The sequence below is a fragment of the Lepus europaeus genome, chromosome 1 (genome assembly GCF_033115175.1).
Source record: "Lepus europaeus isolate LE1 chromosome 1, mLepTim1.pri, whole genome shotgun sequence".
NCBI lineage: Eukaryota > Metazoa > Chordata > Mammalia > Lagomorpha > Leporidae > Lepus > Lepus europaeus.
This window is the reverse complement of record NC_084827.1, coordinates 90,681,441-90,701,754: the sequence shown is the minus strand read 5'-3', so window position 1 is coordinate 90,701,754 and position 20,314 is coordinate 90,681,441. Positions and strand designations below refer to the sequence as shown.

General features: G+C 45.6%; 1 protein-coding gene across 1 annotated transcript in view; it reads right to left on the bottom strand.

The window, feature by feature from the left end:
* The window catches only part of KIF5C (kinesin family member 5C), a 177,482-nt gene that overhangs the window by 45,324 nt on the left and 111,844 nt on the right, over positions 1-20,314 (bottom strand). Inside the window, exons 12-15 of the mRNA XM_062186550.1 lie at positions 14,088-14,263; positions 9,435-9,503; positions 7,329-7,535; positions 4,308-4,454 (exon numbers count right to left, since the gene is read on the bottom strand). Of these exons, the coding sequence (XP_062042534.1) occupies positions 4,308-4,454; positions 7,329-7,535; positions 9,435-9,503; positions 14,088-14,263 (599 nt within the window). The remainder of the gene's footprint in view (positions 1-4,307; positions 4,455-7,328; positions 7,536-9,434; positions 9,504-14,087; positions 14,264-20,314) is intronic.

Here is a 20,314-nt window from a genome sequence, read left to right as displayed (position 1 = left end):
AGAAAGCGAGAGAGAGTCTTCCATCCACTGGTTCACTGCCCAGATGGCTGCAACAGCCAGAGCTGGGTCAATCCAAAGCCAGGAGTCATGAGCTTCTTCTGGGGCAGGGCTCAAGTATCTGGGCCATCCTCCACTGCTTTCCCAGGCCACGGCAGAGAGTGGAGAAGCCAGGACTTGAACCTGTACCTATGTGGGATGCTGGCACTGCAGGCGGCAAATATACCTGCTATGCCATAGCACCAGCACTCCAACATGCTTTTTGACATTCTTCAGTACACTTTGACTGCTCACTGTGTCTTACTGCAGTCATTAACCCCTCATATAACTATTCTTTTCCGTGAACATTAAAGCCTAGATCAGCCCTGAAAATGCACAATACCAAGGACAGCAGACATGTATCACAGCCTTCCCCTAAGGATTCAACAACCGGATTTGCTAAATGACTCCACTGGCAATCAACCCAATGCAGGACGTGAACAGCAAGAAAAGCTACAGGGATTGATTTCTGACTCTACTTTAACAATGGTTCTGGCTAAACCAGCTACAGTTCCAACTGCCTAAGATTTGCCTACCTACGCCACTCCTCATTCATCACATTCCTTTCAGAATCCAACAGCATGGCCATCTTGGAGCAGGGCAGGTAGCCTGCAAGAGTCAAGTTCAGTTCTGCTCTCCTGCCCCTCTTGTGGCCCAGTGTAGAACAAGGATGAGAAACACCCTGCTAAGCCCGACCAGGTGCAGGCCATATATTGCCCAGCTTCTTTAGAAAGACAGGGACGTCCACCTTTACCACATGGAATCCACAGCCTACACTGGCTCCTAGTGCAGAAATGTTTCTTCTCCTGCAGGACAAACAGGGCACGTGGTCTTCTGGGCCCAGGGCTCATGAGGTCAGGAAGAGTGAAAATGCAGACGTCACCATGGGCTTTCTCCCAAGTGAGAGCTGGACATTTCTTCCCCCAGGCCAGCCCTTAACTTGTCCTGGTGAGTCTAAAAGAAAACTTTCAGTCTGTACCGGATGGGAAACAAAACAATACCTTAAACAAATGCTTTGTAACTGTGGAGGTTTCATACCACTGCAGAATTCATCCATTTGGTGGTCTCAGGTGCAAGAGTTTCCAATAACTCTTGCACACTCATTTCAAAAAGAATGGCTTGCACTCTGGCAATGTTTGAACTATGGAGAGACAGGTCTTTCTGCCTTCTGGCTGTTCGGTTCTGATGTATTCAGGAGCTGAGGACCCAGCGAGAAAGATTCCAAAAGCCACTTTTCCCCCTCCCTGGAGTCCTACCAGGAGGAAGCAAGTCAGAACTGAACTGTATTTTAGGACCAAAACACAAGATCACTGAAGTTGATTTCCTTATTGTACTCATTTTCCTATGTCAAAAGAATTCTATCAATGAAATAGCCACAACCAATAACAAAAGCACCTGTACCCATAATACTAAATCCAAGAAACAGATGTAGAAGCCATGCAATTTCTGAGCTGACAGCCTTTGAGATTATCTGGGCTCCTTCTCATAGCACAAATTAAGATGAAGCCTGGAGAAATCTAGTGACTTGCCCCGAGTCACACAACTCCTCCATTAGCTCTCATTGCCCTAGCAATTAAATCTCAATTATAAGAAGAAAAAAAAACAGAATGATTAAGAATATGGTGACCTATAAGTGAGTGTTATTAATGAAATTAAATAAAGCTTCCAATGTCTAGAATCCAAAAATAATCTCAAAAGCATCCAACTGAGTATTTAAAAATAATCTCAATCATACTTTAGATTCCCAAAGGTAAGCACGCTTTTTTTTTTCATGCAAAGCACCCAGACACTCCTTGATTTCATTTGCATTTTCATCAGCTCTATTTTAGAACTTAGCATAAAAATACCTCCCTTTATAGTTATCAGCAGCAAGCGCCAACTTCCCATAAATCAACTCCACCTTCATATTTCGAGGGCCATTTAATCAACTCAGCCTCAGAATTTTATTGCTCAACGCCAACGTATGGTTCCACAAATTAAATCCTCAAATATAAAATCACTAAACAGAAGCCCAATAGGGTTAACCCTATCATACCTGAGAATTCCATACTGTAATTAGATTCATTCACAAGGATCCGTGAAATACCCCATTACAGCAGAAGATCCAGGAGAGAATGATGATTTCATGAGGCCATTTATTCCAAGCCTGGACCTTTCTGGACCTTCCCAGAAAGGCTATAAATGGAAACCTAATCTTGGAAGCCTTGCCAAGTATTCAACAACCCGGACTCACAACCTGAATGTTGCCACCAAGCTAAAGGATGCAGAATTCAGCCTTTTAGAGGCAAAACAGCAGAGCCGCCCTGCTGTGGTGTAGAGGGTAAAGCTGCCGCCTGTGGTGCCAGCATCTGATATGGGCACCAGTTGAGTCCTGGCTCCTCCACTTGGGATCCAGCTCCCTGCTAATGTGCCGGGTAAAGCAGTGGAATATGGCTCAAGTGCTTGGGCCCCTGCACCCATGTGGAAGACCTGGAAGTAGCTCCTGGCTCCTGGCTTCAGCCTGGGCCCGCTCCAGCCATTATGGCCATTTGGGGAGTAATCCAGCAGATGGAGGACCTCTCTCTCTCTCTGTCTCTCCCTCTCTCTATAATTCTGCCTTTCAAATAAATAAATAAATAGAGGAAGGAAGGAAGGAAGGAAGGAAGGAAGGAAGGAAGGAAGGAAGGAAGGAAAAGAAAGAAAGAGAGAGAGAAAGAGAGAAAGAAAGAAAAAGAGAGAGAGAGAGAAAGACACCTGCTGTTTAAAAATAAATAAATGCAAAACGGCGAAATTCAAAAACTTTCATGTTAGGGACTGAGAGATGGAAATTAAGCAAGGTAACACGTTTCCCTGGCTGGGAGTACTAGACACAAGGTAATGTACTATTGCAAAGCTATGGTAATGAAAAACCAACCAATCAAACATGGACATAAAACAGGATATGGTGATAAAACAGAACAGAGAGACCAGAGTAGCCCCGTGCACTTTCGGGGGCTGAATCCAACAGCATGGCCACCTTGGAGTGGGGCAGGTGCCCTGCAAGAGGCAAGTGCAGTCTGGTCTCCTGGCTCTGCTCCTGATTCCCAGTGTGCTCGTTTCATGAGCGGGCACATAGGTCAGAGTTTCTCAAATATGTTCGGCTCACATTATGTAAATTATGACTCCCAGAGCTCTTGGTAAAAATGTTTCTTTCCTGTCTTATTGGTCAATAGCAACAACTCCATATTATGACAAATTATCAAATCTCTTGACCAATAACACTGTTATTCACTCTTTCCCCTGTATTCCTAGCTTGGAGACAACTTCATATCACCTGGATTCTCGCCACCTCTCTAGTTTCCTTGAGGTCGACAGCACCTGGGTGCACAACCCCAGGGGGCTTGTCATGATTGGCTTAAGCCACTTCCAGTACTCCTAGCCCCTTCCCTTTCCCAGCTCCCCTTGTAGTTCGAGGTGCTCATGTGACCCAGTTCCGGCCAGTGCAGTACACAGGGCTTCAGGGATGTGGTTCATCCCTGCATGAAAACAGCAGGACTTGGATGAGGCTGAGTGAGGACATGAAGACTGGCACTCCAGCAGTTGTTTCGCTACCATGTGACAAAATCTCAAGAATATGGAAAGGAAACAAGCAAAGGATAGCAGAAAGGACATACAGAAAAAACTTGGGTTGACACTGTAGAGTCAGTGCACTAAACCAGATTTGCTCAGACTTTCAAAATCACAACAACCCCCTGGAGAATCACTAAAATGCAGAGTCTACTCAGTAGGTGGGAGGGAGACTCTGTGGTTCCAATGAGCTGCTAGGCGACACCGAGCACGCCCTGATAGCAAGATTTAGACTTCTCACGCTGTGAACATGTAAATGTGGTTTCCCTTCCTAGGCCATCGTTCGGATCCTATTACTTTCTGCTGAAAGCTTTTCTAAGTCCATCCTGACTGATTAGAGAATTTTCACTCCATTGAGTTCTTATAGGAAAGAAGAGGCCCATTTCTGAGACTAGTTACCCAGTTCCAAACGCTGGTGACTGACAAGTGAATTTGAGGAATAAACCAATTTACATATGCAAATCAGCAAGGATATGAAGATGGTCCCTAAATTTGAAAGGTAATTATTTTTCCTTCCTCCTCAACCCAATAATAATTGATGTAGCTATTTGATCAGTTAGTTTACAGTGATTCAAGTATGACCCAGCATGCTCAGCACTGGACACTAGGAAGACTCAGCAGGACGTTCTGCTGAGAGCACGGAAGCGCGGGGCGGGGCGGGGCAGGGTGGGTGGGGGCTGGCTCACCGTCTTCACATCGTTGGTGCCAATGATTCCACCAATTTCCCCCAGGTCCTTCAGCAGCAGATTCAGGATTTCGGTAGCCCTCTTTTTCTGGTGGTTGCTAAGCTCTTGGAGCTGGCTCAGCTCTCTCTGCGTAGTTGTTAATGTAGTCTGGAAAAACAAATAAATTTTCGACAACAAATTACAAGGGTCCCCCATTGATTTCTCACACACAGCATGACAAAGAACAATTGCATCATGGGACAGGCATTCGGTGCAGTGGTTAAGAGGCCACTCGGGACACCCATATCTCATATTGGAGTGCCTGGGTTCGAGTACCAGTTCTACTCCTGATTCCAGCTTCCTGCTAATGTGCACCGGGGGAGGCAGCAGGTGACAGTTCAAGTACTTAGGTCCCTGTCACACATGTGGGAGACCTGGATTGAGGCTGCCATGGGTAATTGCAGAGTGAATCAGTGGAGTGAAATTCTCTATGTCTCAGACTCTGTTTCTCTGCCTCTCAATTAATAAAAGAATAACAGTATCATATAGGATGGAGCTCTTTTATCATTTCTCATTATTTCAACATGAAAGTCCTTTTCTGAAAAACAATGGTACAGCACAATCTCTTGACATGAAGTGGGGCATCCTACCCTCAAGTTATATGCCGTGTTATATTATATGTCCGCATATCATACAGTATGTCTAGGACTATGAGCCAGAGACGGAGCCTACAGGTTTATAACATCTAATCCCATCTTCCTAACACACACGCTCTGCTTCATGCACCCTGTTTAAGTTCAGGCTCTAAACACACCTGCCAGTGTCCTCCCTACCTCCACTCCCAACAAACCTCCTCCGTGGGCCCCTTCCAAACCCCCACCTAACTTCTAACAGGAGATGGATCTGGACTACATGGCCCAATCCAGGGTCAGCACTGTGGCACAGCAGGTTAAGTCACTACCTTCAATGCTGGCATCTCTTATGGGCATGGGGACATGTCCCAGTTGACCCAATGCTGACCCAGCTCCCTGCTAGTGCACCGAGGAAAGCAGCAGAAGATGGCCCAAGTTCTTGGGCCCCGTCACTCATGTGGGAGACCCAGATGAAGCTCCTGGCTCTTTCTGTCTCTCTCTCTCTCTGCCTTTCAGATAAAAAAAAAAAAAAAGTCTTCTAATCCTCACAGTGAAGCTGAATTAAACACAATTCATCTTTTTTTCAAAATTAGTTAAGTTCAATAATAGATGATTTCTTAATACATGTTCGTAGAAGTTCTATTTTCTTGCCAAAATCAACAAATTTATCTCTTTCTCATCCTTCATGTATGTTACCCAAAAGTAAATATTCTTAACTGACTCTCAATGATTCAATAGAATCATCACCTTTAGGGTCTTGGTATTAACCAACAAAGAAATAGGTCCCCTACTCCTAAAGCTCCAGACATTATACGATCCTGCTATATCTGCTGATTTACTAGAATATATTTTAATAATCTAACTAAAAGTAGTACTTTAAGAGTGGGCATTTGATACAATGGTTAAAATGGCACTTGGGACACCCACGTCCCTTTTCAAAGTCCCTGGCTTACAATCTTGGTTTAGCTTCCAATCCAGCTTCCTGCTTACACACACCATGGAAGACCATAGGTGATGGTTCAAAATCTTGGGTCCCTGCCACCCACATGGGAGACCCAGCTTGAGTTCCAGGCTCCTAGCTTCAGTCCGCCCCAGCTGCTGTGGGGAATGAACCAATGAATTGAAGATTTCTTTCTCCCCCTCTGTCTCTCTGCCTGTCAAATAAAAATGTTAAAAACAGTACACTAAACCACTAACTGTATTATGGAAAAGGTCTCATTGTTTTGAAAAATAGTAATAGCAAGGACTAGTTAAAAGGACCCTGGAGAAAACACTGAGCAGAGAAAATCTAAGTCTCCTCCTGTCCTAAGCAACTTCCGGCTGGGTTTGTTTTGTCTTGTTTTGTCTGGCACTGCCAACTGCTTATTTCATCGTGTTTTTAGCATCCCCAGAAGCAGCAGTTCCTGCCTTGGGAAGCCATTATGGAGAAGGCGTCCACCATGCAGCTGAATGTATGGAGTGAGGAGCCTTTTCCATCAGCCCCACAGTCGGCAGATCAGCGCTTTCCTGCGCCATCTGCTGCTTCTCCTTGTCCAAGGAGGACTGGATGTTTTCCACAAAACAGGCTGGGCACGATCCCATGGTACCAGGCCATCGGGCAGAGGTGCCAAGGGCAGCAGATTACAGCCGTTCAGTTCTCCACCAACCCATTTTCCAAGCAGGAAAGGACACAGCCCAGCGCCAGTTCCCTGGCCAAATGCTTCCTGGCCCTGCTGCCACGAGCTCCTGGTACAGAACCTGCAGCACCTTTTGCTGGGACAATCTAAAAATAAGGCCATGTACAGACAGAAGCACTGGCTTCCACAGGACAAACCAGGACAGCTGAGTTCCAGGCTTGACAGCAGCAGCCAGGACAGGAAGCTGAGGGAGGGCACGCACTTCATCCGGGAAGGATAACGACAGGAGAGGGCGTGCACACCTTCCAGAGCATCCCCATTCCAGCGGGACACGTTGAGATTCACGGACTGATACAGCAGCACACGCCGGTGCCTGTCACTAGTCCTCACGACGCGCAAGGAACACCTTGTTCCTGCCGTTTTACAGATAAGGGAATGAATGCTCAGGCCTAACTCTCTTTGCTAAGGCCTAAGAGTTGTGAAGCAAAGTTCCTAACTAGGATTTTTCTGGCTTCAAATCTGCCCTCTCTTCACTATTTCCACAAAGCCTTCCTGCTAACATTATAAATGCCCTGGATGTAAAAGTGGTGAATTGCAGCTCCAGAAGGAGTGGACAAAAGTCACTTCCACCAAGTATTTCAATTGTTGGAAGACTTCAGAGGACACATCTGAGTGTAACATCTCACAACCATTCTGCCAACTGCCTTTCTACACAGTGTCCACCAACGAGCACCAGTGAAAGTCCAGGAACGGCAGGAGAGGAAGTCCCACCCCCTAAACACAAATACTCCAACCGTTTTCTGGGCCAGCTCGTCCGTCAGCTGCTCATTGGCCCTGGTCTTGTCCTCCACTTCCTGGGACTTCTGGTCGTAATTGACAGCCAGCTCCTCCAGGGCCTGCAGCACCTCCTTCACCTCGTCTTTGGCCGCCTCGTTTTCTATCTGCAGTCGCGTCAGCTCCTCCTGTATCTTCTCATAGTCTCTTCTTGTGGAAGCTAAAAGCTGGGGAAACAAGATGGCATGCAACTGGTGGGCCTGATGTTCAAATGTCTGTCAGGTGCTCTATCCAAAATAAAGTCATTTTTAAACTAGATGCAAGAAAACAAGCTGGAAAAGCTCAGGTTGACAGGAACCCCCACTGTGTGGTCCAGATGCTAAATAAAAACACAGCATGCGAATATTGCAGAAATCTGTTTCTTTTTTCTAAAGTTGGACAGACTCAATTCAAAGAATGAGTTATACCCTAAAAAATGACTGCACTTTTTAGCTGGCTGGCTACTCCACATATCAAACAAAGGACAGATAAATCATTCAGAGGACAATAACAATACTTAGCTTTTAAAAAATACTGTCACGATTACATATTGTAAACAGACTTCAGACAACCAAAGGGCAGTCAGTCACTCTTTCTTAACATTCATCAGGAATGTGTTGAAGGATATGCCCCCAAACACTATCTAAAATGCATGCCTCAATCTGTAGAAGTGAAATTGACACTTTGAGAAGCAATGACTTTGAACAGCCCTTGTCTTGACTGTTGAGGAACAGTTTTTTTTTTTTCATACTACTTATTCAACTCTTAACATAGAGTTAATCATATGTGTATAAAGTTCATTGAAAATAGATCTTAGTAAAAAAAAATAAGAGTGGGAATAGGAGAAGGAGGAGGAAGAGGGGTGGGAGAGTGGGTGGGAAGGCGGGTACAGTGGGAAGAATCAGCATGCTCCTAAAGTTGTAATTATGAAATGTATGAAGCTTGTGTTCCTTAAATAAAAGGTTTCTGGGGAAAAAAAAAACTCAACTAAAATAAAATGAATGCCTGGGCTTTTGGATGCATTCATTACCTTGGTTCCAATAGTATTTTCTGGCTTTCCTAAAACGAACAGATATCACATTGATAGCATAGATAAAGAAAAATAGTGCAAGAGCTTTTCGTCTAACAAAAAGGAAAAGTTTATCCCAGGCAGCTGTACCAATACTGGGGATGCAAGAAAAAAGAGTGGGAGGTAGAGGGCCAGAAACACTAAGCAGACAGAAGACCTCAATTATGGTTAAGACAGAAACCAATTAGGTGACTACAGTTCATCTGATTACAAACGCACAGCTTGACTTCCCCTTGAAGGAAAGGGCTGGGGCACAGGGTAAAATCACTGTCCTGGAAAGATGAAGAGGAGCAGAGAGGAAGTGGAAGGAAGGGGCACCTGACACAGCTGTATCTGTGTGGGGTTGGGGACATGACCCAAGCCACCGGTTGTATCACTGTACCATGTGATTCAACCCCATAGCATTTTAACAAAGCAGCAGAAAATTCCTGTTTGTAAAACATTTGGCAAAGCACAGGCAATAAAGACATTTACTGGAGAATGGAGCACTGTTGAGGAGAAGACGGAGGTAATGTGCCTCCTTTTTAGTGTCTCAAATCTACGCTCAGACTGCCTGGGGCCCCTTTCCTCCTTGCTTTCCCCTCCTCTATCTTCCACTTCTGGTTTTGTTTTTTTTTTCCCTATGGACAGCAGGAGAGCATGGTCTGTATCACAGACCTGAGCCAGCTCATTTGCAAAGCTGAAATGGACCCACACAGCAGGGCCCCCGCAGTGCCGGGATTGAAGGGACCAAGACAAAGTGGCTGCTCTCCCAGGACTCAGCCTAACAACCAACCTCTCACTTAAAAAACCCCTAGAGCTCTGTAGAGTCAGACACATAATTTCTCAATTCTATGAAAATCCATTCGTAATCGGCATTCATAGACTCAAGGAAACCTACCAAGGAATTTTCGCATGATTCAGTGATTTTTGAAAAAAAAAAAGTCTTTGCAAATTCAATGTCTGGAACAAATATCAACAGCAAAGAATAACAAAGGAACTTGGTTTAAAAAAAAAAAAAAATGATGGCGTCCTTTACCTCGTCCTGATCCAACATCTGCTGCTTTAGCTTCTCAGCCAGCTGGCTCTGCTGGTTGATTTCATCATCCTGAAATGAAACATCGTGTTAAATCTGGGTGTTAGCTGTGGCCTCTCGGATAGCCTGGTCTCCAGACTGGCACCACACTCCAGGATGCAGGCGTTGCTTGCTGATACGGCAGAGAGTGTCGTGAGGCACTCCACAGATGGGAGGCTGGTCTGGATCACTGTTTGCTAACATGCCTCTTCACCCATCTTCCTCAGCAGGTGCAACATCTGGACATCTGAGAATCACAACAATCTGCATAGTCAGCCCGATTCCTGCTCATCCAGAAATCAGGCCTCTTACTTAGGTTTGGGAACTGGAAAGAGACTTTGGTGCTACCTCTCCCATTTCAAAGTGGTTAACAATGAATTCCTGATTCCAATTAAAAAGGATATTTTCATTTTGTGACTGTGTGCTCTGTGATATATTACTGTCCCAAATCTTATCAGACATCAGTGACCAGGAAAGCTACCAAGCAGTAGGTAGCAAAGACCAGTATTACCACTTCAAGCCTTCCACTTGGACTAGAAAAACATTTACTAGAGAATTAATCTTTAGCACTAGAAGATCTCTTAATGGGAAGTTAATTTTCTTACCAGATTTTTTAAACCCTCTAGGCAGCCAGGAGGAGGGGCTGGCTTAGGGATCCTGCTTAGTGTTTCAGCTGTCACAGGAGCGGGTAAGGCAAAGCCGCGCCTCGTGCACATTTCCTGCCACTAGATGTCGCTGCCACAAAAGCAAGGGTGGCCGCTGCCTCTCCTTAGACAGTGGCCACCCCCAGGGCAGGGGAAGCAGCAGGCATCAAGGCCTAAAGACTGAGTTCCTCAGTCGTTCACTGCAATCTTTTCATGATTTCAAGAGAGATTTTAAGCACGCCTATAAAGACGGACAACCTGGCTTCACATTGGCCTCTCCCTTGGAAAGGGGAGAAAAACCCATTTGATGGCTGGCACCTTGGCTCAACAGGCTAATCCTCTGCCTAGCGGCGCCGGCACACCAGGTTCTAGTCCCGGTCGGGGCACCAGATTCTGTCCCGGTTGCCCCTCTTCCAGGCCAGCTCTCTGCTGTGGTCCGGGAGTGCAGTGGAGGATGGCCCAAGTGCTTGGGCCCTGTACCCCATGGGAGACCAGGATAAGCACCTGGCTCCTGCCTTCAGATCAGCGCGGTGCCCTGGCCGCAGTGTGCCGGCCGCAGCAGCCATTGGAGGGTGAACCAACGGCAAAGGAAGGCCTTTCTCTCTGTCTCTCTCTCTCTCTCACTATCCACTCTGCCTGTCAAAAATTTAAAAAAAAAAAAAAAAAAAAACCATTTGATGACATTTCTGGGATCTAAATCCCAAGCAGAGTAAGATTCAGTTCTGAGTGACTGGGTCCCTGGTGCATCTGGTCCTGTCTAGGTGTTTTTATCAGCAGCCCATTCAACACAAACATCAGCAAAACCAAGCAGTCCCTGCCTTCCCCAGGAGTGAGTTACAAAGGTTAACCCCTGGGCACAGGATGCAGGACCTCAGTTTTCAATGGGTTCTTCCCCAGCCTATTTGGTGATGCCTGCACACAGGTGAGGCAGGTTAACTGGGTGTCACACAAGTGCTTGCCATGAAGCAAGAAAAGCCTAAAATCAATAGGACCACATCTCTATGTCCTTTTCATTTGTGTAGATATCAGCCTTGCTTCTCTGCTCAAAGATTCTGTTTCCACTGAACTTTCTATCACCAGTGTTTCTTTCATGGTTCGAAAAAAAAAAAAACAACACTCACAGCTTCCTTCCCCAAATCAGATTTCTGGTATGAGAATTGGGGAAATCACACTAGCATGAAACCTCCGAAAAGTGGTACTTCTACAACTAGGAGACTACTTAGCATGCCAGTCACCAGGAACAATTTTGTGTTTATGCTCCTCGGCACATAAATATTAAACAACTTAACATAAAAGACTCAAGGCATTTAACTCCAGGGAGCCACCGTCTCTCCCCTGGGACGAATGAAATAACAGGAGAAGAGAACTGGGGGAGTGAAATCGCTGTTCCTACACTGTGCTCATTTCAAGGCCTTAAGACGCAGGCTTCCTCCTCATCAGGCGACAAGCTGGGATGCGGGGGCTTGCAAGGCACCAAGGAAAAGCAAGGGCTGGCCCCACATGGGAAGCGAAACACAGGAAGTACACAGGACACCAACCACTGGAGCAGAGACATTGACTACACTGGCCCTTTACTAAGCACCTTCTGCAGGGCAGGGCCTCAGTCCAGGTCTCAGCATTATCAAGTCACAGGTCTGATTCCATGGTGCATGCTTCCCCATCGCATGGCTCTGCCGTTGGGGACTACCTGTCTTTCCAACCCAGCAGAGGTGGCAGAGAGGGATGGAGGTCAGCTGAAAGGAAACTATCGTATTCCTCCCATCACACCCTAAAGAGACTCGTTGGAGTTGACCAGTTGCTCATTTAAAGAGCTGAGGCGAAAACAGTTTGAGCACAGACCTGGGAGTTGAAAGATACATAACTTCTTTCCAGCTCTGCCACCCATGGGCAAGGTCAACTTGGATAAGTCACAAAATCACTCTGGGCCAATGTCAGCCAGACCCAGACACTTTGCGCTCTACCACTCAATAACCTATGCAGACCTCTCACCCCAACTCAGGCATTCTCAAATTGTCAAACCACTCTATCATCAGAACCACGCAAATACTTTCCAGAACCTGAGAGGAAGACAAATAAGAATGCCAGCAGGTAAGACACAACCGGGCAGTCCGAGGGCAGGGTTTCCAAGGAAAAGCACTGGCTTTGGTGCCTTCTAAGATGGGGGCTTGGGAGCTCAGTTCTCTCCACATCTCTCAGCATCACCCTGTGAGGGACCACAAATCCCAACCTCAAACTGTGTTGTGCTTCGTGGGTTTCTGAGGTGTATGGTATAGGAAAATGACATAACAGAAAGCGCTTCAGGCTGACCAGCCAGGCCTCCAGCTTCCAACACCTCAGATGTGGGGTTTTCACCTCTCTGAACTTGGTCTTCATTGCTACATTTTAGGAACTGGATTCACGATCATGGCAGGCTTCTACGCACAGAGATGGAGCAAAGAATCAGGTTCTCAGGCACATTTGGGATTCTCTGTGGATTACTAAATTGCACACAGTCTAACCTTCTTTACTATTTAAACAATGCTAGTTCTTTGGAGAAATTAAGCAATTGCATACACTGTTCATTTACCACTGATCTTTTTTTCTTAATTTGTTCCAGGTTTATGTAAAATATCCAGGTAGATATGGAAGGGAAGATTTTATTAAATGCATTTTCAAAAAGGTAGGTGACTCAGTTTGACCCTGCGGTTATAATGCAAACTCCCAGAATCACACACAAATAGAAACAGCTGGTAAAGGTGATAACGGATTCCAAGCTTCACCTAAAAGAGAAGCCAGCAAGATAAACGGCGGCGTTAACATAACAAAGCTGTTTCATTCATGCCAGAGGTGCTCCCAAGCACTCTGAGCCCAACCACAGCAGAAGAGATTAGATCAGACTAAAAATATCAGCAACCTTGATGGAATGCACTGAAAGGATTTAGAATATTCCAAGGGCAATCTGCAGAGATCCACTGAAACATCAATTTAATTTCCTCTGACTCTGGGATTCCTAACCCAAACTTCAGTGGGGATGAATGGCACCATGTTCTCCAAGGCCTTTTTTCCTCTATTCCAACTTGTGCATTTACGTGACGACTTGAGTCCCAAAGGTTAGTCATAAAATTGGACATCAGGAATTAGCACTACTTCACCTGAGAGTCCGCCCCTGAATCTGGAGCTTCATGGATAAAGGGAAGCCATCAGACCAACCACTGTGGCCCCATGTTTGGGCCTCACAGCTACATGATTAAATTACAGGCGTTCCCTGACTTAGGAGGACCGGGCTGAAGGGTCTGACTTCACGATGATGCACATGCTACGCGTTCAGTAGGAACCATGCCTTGAATTCTGGTCTTTTCCTGACTCGATGACATGCAGTGCAATGCCCGCTCGTGATGCTGGGCCATGGCGACCAGCTCAGCCCCAGTCAGCCACGTGATCACGAGGGGCCACAACTGATGACACTCTACAGTGTGCTGTTTGCTAAGCTGAGACATTCAGTAGGTGACAAAATGCATTTCCACCTCACAATATGTTCAACATACGATGAGTGTATCTGTACTTAACCCCACTGTAAATCAAGGAGCGGGAGTCACCCCCTTGCCCCAGCTAGGGCTACTCTTGGAATTGCTCTGAGGTAAAGCATAAGCCCAGAGAAGCAATGAAAGGAGACTTAGAAAGGTCCCACACACTCACACACCCCTCCTCTCGTGCAGCAATCAACCAAGTCCAATTTCAACAAGACCTGTCTGTCTCTCTAGGCCCACCCCCTACTCTTCCAATCAAATTTTCACATTAAGTTTCCATTCCGTACCAAACAAGCTCCCTGAGTCTGCACAATCAACAGCTAAGGCAGGCATTAGGAAGGCAGAAGCAGAGATGGGTCTGCAGTCCTCCATCCACATCACAGGGCTTGATGCTGTCTGGACCCATTCATCATCAGACTTTGTAGCAGAGTAAGAACTAGTTCTCACACCAATCTCTGGCTACGGACCTTATCATCCAGTTGTCGGTAGAGACTAGAGATCTCCTCATCGTACTTCTCCTTCTCTTCTGTAGAGATGCCAGCAACAACAGGAGTGATATTGTCTATGATGGGGGTGTTATCACACGGCTCCAGGTTCTTCTGGTCCTTAGCGCTGATCTGTTCATCCTCAGGCACAGCTTCCCCTGCAAAAGACAGCCGAGGGGAGCCTGGGGGTTAAAAAGGAATTAAGCGTACAACACACACACACACCCCAAAGAGTTCTAAAAATTATCACTCCCACTGCAAAGCACAGAGGACACAGTAAGCTCTGTTGTCTAGAGTTATAGCTGTGCTTTTTCATTTGATGAGTAAGCATGCAATTAGCTGACCACGGGAAGCGGAATCATTGGAGGAAGAAGATAACCCACCTCCCCCACCTTGTGATGCATCACGGGCCACACAAGACCTTCACTAACCCAACTCGGAGTAATCCTCAAGTTTTGTGCACACTCTTAGCTTTCATGGGGGAATATACTGGGGTATTATTAGAATCACCTTCTCTCTAGTGTTTGATTCAAACTGATCTCTGAGGCATCCTAATTACCAATTAATTATGTTACTGTTTCCTTATTAGAAAGTCAAGTCAAAGAACACATTGACCATTGTAGAAAACAACACTGCAGAGTCCCAATCCTCTAAGCCTGAGGGTCTCTGAATCTGAGAAAGGAAGTCAGGGTAGGACTGGACCCAGGGGCTCTGACTGGCACTGCACAAACACACATTGCACTACCAATCTCTCCCCCTAGGAAGTCAGAATTAATTGGCTCTGCTGGGGAGTTCAAATAGAATAATTTCCTGTGATGTCAGGTAGTTCCTGGGAAAAGGAACAGCAGCTGAGTTAGAATATCGTGCAGACATGTGACATACCAGTACTCAGTCCGCACAGTAACATCTGCTAGGGCTTCAAAAGGAAGCACTGCCAAAGTTAATAACGAAAATTAAGGAACCGGGGGCAATCCTCAAGCTGACCAATGGCTATCCCAGCCAGAAAACCACCTTGCAAGAACAGAGCACATTAAAAGGATTCTACAAAAAACACGGGGCTCAAAAATTGCATCTCTCAAATATCTTCTTGGAAAGCAAGCTAAAAACCAAACACACTTCTCCATCACAATGTTTACCATCACCTTCACACTCCTTTCGCTAATCAGTAAGTGCCTGCAATGCTCCAAGCCTCATACCAGTTCTCAGCCTGTCAAGTGCATTTTGTGAACACTTCCCAGGAATACTATCCTGAGCCAGAGGAAATTTTTCAAAAAAAAAAAAAAAAAAAAAAAACAGAAGAATTGAAATCCTGATCTGTGACTCCATTAACAACATATACATATCATGCCTCAAAAAATCCTCTGAACACTGTACACATTTACATCAATATAAACAAAACGCTTTGTGATGGCTCAGCTTTGCTGCTTACAATTCCATTACTTTGCTTGAGAATCACAAAATAGTATGGTGGGCCTCTGTGTCAAGTAAAATTAACAGTCAATGGTTTCACTTTCACATCACAGTTCTGTTTGAAGTAGCAACTTGAAGCAAAACTTAGAATAAACTGTTCCTTTGTGGAATACAAAACTGGGCAGACCTTTTTCCTCTTCCAACCAGACCGTACTCTACCTAAGCCTTTTTTCTAAAATTATTGACCTGAAACAAAACCAGAATTTCAGAGTAGCTCTTGAACTGAACCTGAACCAAATCAATATTTCATTCAGTTCCAATTCCTGGCTTAAAGCATCCATTAACAACTTTAGTGTGCAGACTGGATATCATCCAATTAAAGGATCTATATTCTCTACAGCCTGCTAAATCCATGGGCTAGGAAAGTAGTACCATGTTCCTTTTTTTTTTGGTCCTAAAAACAGTTAAGAGAATGAGAGAGAGGGAAGAGATTTTCTAACCACACAAATAATTCAGGACACACTCTCAACATAAACAACTCAAGCAATACAGAGCATCCCTTGAAACTTGAATGTGTTCCTTCCCCTTTCCCTCCTAATTCTGTGCTTTCCTGAGATAAACTCACTAACGCTTTGGTAAATGTCCTCCCTCCTTTGGGACCATGACTGTATCTCTGACTTTTCCCTTCTAGCTTCTGCGGTTTGGGAACAGGGTAGTTCATTACAGCATGATTCATGGAAAAATGGAACGAAAAGATAAGTTTACATTGGTGCCAAAAAAAATGGAAATCCACGCAGAGTTTATTCATAATACACATATTTTTCATACAATTTTTGAAGATTCCCCCTTGTACATGAATTTCAAAATATTTTTGCACAAAAATAAAATCAGGGCTTTTTAAAAATTTTTCAATTACGTTATGTATGTGAAAGACAGCAATACAGAAAAACAGGCAGATCTCCCACCCGTTGGTTCACTCCCAAAATGCCCGCAACCGCCAGGGCTGGGCAAGGCCTGGAACTCAATCCAGGCCTCCTGTATGGTGAGTGGCAGAGACTCATTTATTGAGCTGGAAGCAGGAGTGGAGCCAGTACTCGAACCCAGGCACTCTAATGTGTGATGCAGATGTCCCAAGTGGTGTCATAACCACTAGGCCAAACACCCAGCTTTTTTTTTTTTTTAACTTTTATTTAATGAATATAAATTTCCAAAGTACAGCTTATGGATTACAATGGCTTCCCCCTCCCATAACTTCCCTCCCACCCGCAACTCTCCCCTTTCCCACTCCCTCTCCCCTTCCATTCACATCAAGATTCATTTTCAATTATCTTTATATACAGAAGATCAGTTTAGCATATATTAAGTAAAGATTTCAACAGTTTGCACCCATACAGAAACACAAAGTGAAAAATACTGTTGGAGTACTAGTTATAGTATTAAATCCAATGTACAGCACATTAAGGACAGAGATCCTACACGAGGAGTAAGTGCACAGTGACTCCTGTTGTTGACTTAACAAATTGACACTCTTGTTTATGGCATCAGTAATCACCCTAGGCTCTTGTCATGAGTTTCCAAGTCTATGGAAGCCTTTTGAGTTCACCGACTCCGATCATATTTAGACAAGGTTGTAGTCAAAGTGGAAGTTCTCTCCTCCCTTCAGAGAAAGGTACCTCCTTCTTTGATGACCTGTTCTTTCCACTGAAACACCCAGCTTTAAACTTATCTTTTAATTCCATTTTTCCATGAACTTTATGAAATACCCTCATAAGATGAAGGTGAAATTCTTAATTTACCAGATGGAATATGCTCACCTTATCCACAGGCCGCTCACCCCAATTAAAGAGGTAAGATACAAAGTAAAATCCAGAAGAGACAGATCCCCTGGGTTCTTTGGTTCCAAACGGCCAGAGAGACCAGGAGACCACAAGGCTGGGGCAAGCAAAAAGGGCTGCGAAGCCTGTGTTTTCATTCACCCATGCGGGAGGGGCCAGAGACAAGCCCCTACAACTTTAGCAAGCAAAGCAGCTGCTGGAACCAAAGCCAAAGGCCTGACTCCTCTAGGCTGCCCTCTTCTCTCCATGGGGTAGAACAGCATCAGCAAGGAGTAGGGTTGTCCCAGATTTCAGGGATCCAACAAGCTAGCATTGCTGCTACAGGCAGCCTGAAAGTGATCAACCGACTCCTACCGGCAGCCCCATGCTGTAGCCGGAGCTACAGCTACACTGCACCTGTTACACAACAGGCCTGTTAATGCAATCCCAGCTCCTGCTCTCCTCCTTGGTTTGCTATGCATAAAGGAGAAGACAGAACCACGCCTGGATTGCAGGAAAATGCACAAGAGGTGTTATTATCCAAAGTCCATCTCTTATTCCATCCTCTCCCTGACAAATTCACAAATTTTTAAGCTGGGAAGATAATTTTTTAACTTATTCTGGTATTAGTGTTTCTGAGGTCTTCATCATACCTTTGTGATGGGAGCTCAATTCCAAAACTACAATGCAATATAGCTATGCAAGTCCCCTTTCAGATTTATTATTATTATCAAAACAATATTCGCGACCTATAGCAGACTTTCTGGCTTCTGTGCTGCGGTTACCTGCATCAAAGCACAGACAGGTCTCCCACCGAGTGACATCTACAGAGCAAGCTCTCCGGGTTTGAATTGTAAAGGTCAGGCAGTCAGGACTATTCTCCGCAGCAGCCGTTCAGAGGGGGAAGAACAAAGCGGCAACTCGCGCACCAACAAAAGCACCATGGTTTCTGCTCAGGGAGGAACCAAGAGCTCCAAACACGGCTGCCCTTCAAAGGACAGGGAAAATGACTTCCAGGAGTGACCCTGGTACCTACACTGTGCAGCTCAGAAAGCTGTCTGGGGACTGTAAATCCCCAACACTATGCAAGACCTGACACCAGGCAATCGGTCTCCATGGCAATCTCCCCACCTTCCCGGGGATACTCCCGGCTCTGCAGTGGCCCGTGTCTCTGGAGAAACCTCGAGCCAGGTGATTATGGGAAAACCAGATGTGACAAGGAGGACAGCGGCAAAGAAGCACTGGATGAAGAACACCCTGAGATCGGCGGGAGGAGAAGGATCACTGGTTGAGGACTGGCACTTGTTTTTATTCCCTTCCGAGTTACAAGCAGACTGCTCCTAGCCTAGCCTCTCCGGCTTGTACCTGCGGCAGTAGGGAGAGAGCCTGCATCACTGTAAAGCATCGGCTTTCCCAGAGTGGAAGGCTTCCCCCCGCCAGCCACCTTCCCCTTTTTTAAAAAAGCATCCTGGCATTTACCATTGTCAGATGTAATTACCTTTAAGGACTAAAAAGATTTGTGTTTACACCAGCGTGTTCACTCAGATCCTACCTAGACGGCTTGCAGAACATTCTAATTATAAAATGCAAACCCCCAGAGAGCAGAAATACCATGTCTGTAAAAACTAGAAATCCATCCACTGCACAGACAGGAATGACAGACTAATCAAAAAATTCTCATTAGGTCTATTAGTTAAAAATTCTAAAATGGGTTTTTTTCCTTAAAAAAAAAGCATTAGACTGCCAGTAATTCATTAAAATTTCACACATGAAATAGCAACAAGCTAGTTATCCTTTTCATAAGTTGAGTGCCCGCAGCCTCGGGAGAACACGGGGAGGTAATTGCATTCCCTCGGACACTGCGGGGCACAGATTTGCTGGTCACTCGCGGCGTCCGCCAGAAGCCACAGCAGATCTGGCAAATGAAGGGCCTTCTCTTAATACCAATTAAACAGGCCCAGTGGCAGACCTAATAGTAAGCGATTTCTCTGTCAAAGAAACTAAAAGGAAAACCTTTAAGTTGCCAGATGGGTAAGAGCAGCTGGCTACAAGATGTCATTATATAAAGGGGAAGTTACAAAAATATTCTTTTATGAGATTATTTTGCATGCAAATAACATCTTTCACCCTAGTTCCTAAAAATACTGTAAGCAGCTTAAAACATTCTCTAATCCCCTCTAGAGTAATTTTCTAATAAGCTCGTCACCCAGGACCCTACATCCTCTTTACACTCAAGACCTAATGAACAGGCCTGCGCTGCAGCTCAACAGGCTAATCCTCCGCCTTGTGGCGCCAGCACACCGGGTTCTAGTCCCGGTCGGGGTGCCGAAATCTGTCCCGGTTGCCCCTCTTCCAGGCCAGCTCTGTGCTATGGCCTGGGAGTGCAGAGGAGGATGGCTCAAGTGCTTGGGCCCTGCACCCCATGGGAGACCAGGAGAAGCACCTGGCTCCTGGCTTCGGATCAGTGCGGTGCGCCGGCCACAGTGCGCCGGCCGCGCCGGCTGCGCCGGCCGCGCCGGCCATTGGAGGGTGAACCAACGGCAAAGGAAGACCTTTCTCTCTGTCTCTCTCTCTCTCACTGTCCACTCTGCCTGTCAAAAAAAAAAGACCTAATGAACAGGCCTCCTCACTCTTTTTTTTTTTTTTTTTTACTACAGTTTGGTTGTGCTCTGCAAAAAAGGAAGATGACCTCACAAATTAGATTTCCCAAATAAAATGCTAATTTCTTAGAGCCCACTATAATCATGACTCTGAAAGGGGCTCATCATCTACAAGTTTCAAGCTAAAAGAGCAAACTGCATTCTAGCAATGGAGGTCCCCCAGTGCCACCAAGCCCCGGATGAGACCAGAGGCTACAGATCCGGTGAGCTGCTGAACCACACCTGCAGCTCTTCAACCTGGAGAACCAGGTCTTCCCAGTCTAAACCACCTCCTTACAGGACTTTAGCCAATTCAGTAAATACACTGAAGAGAAAGGACTCTATA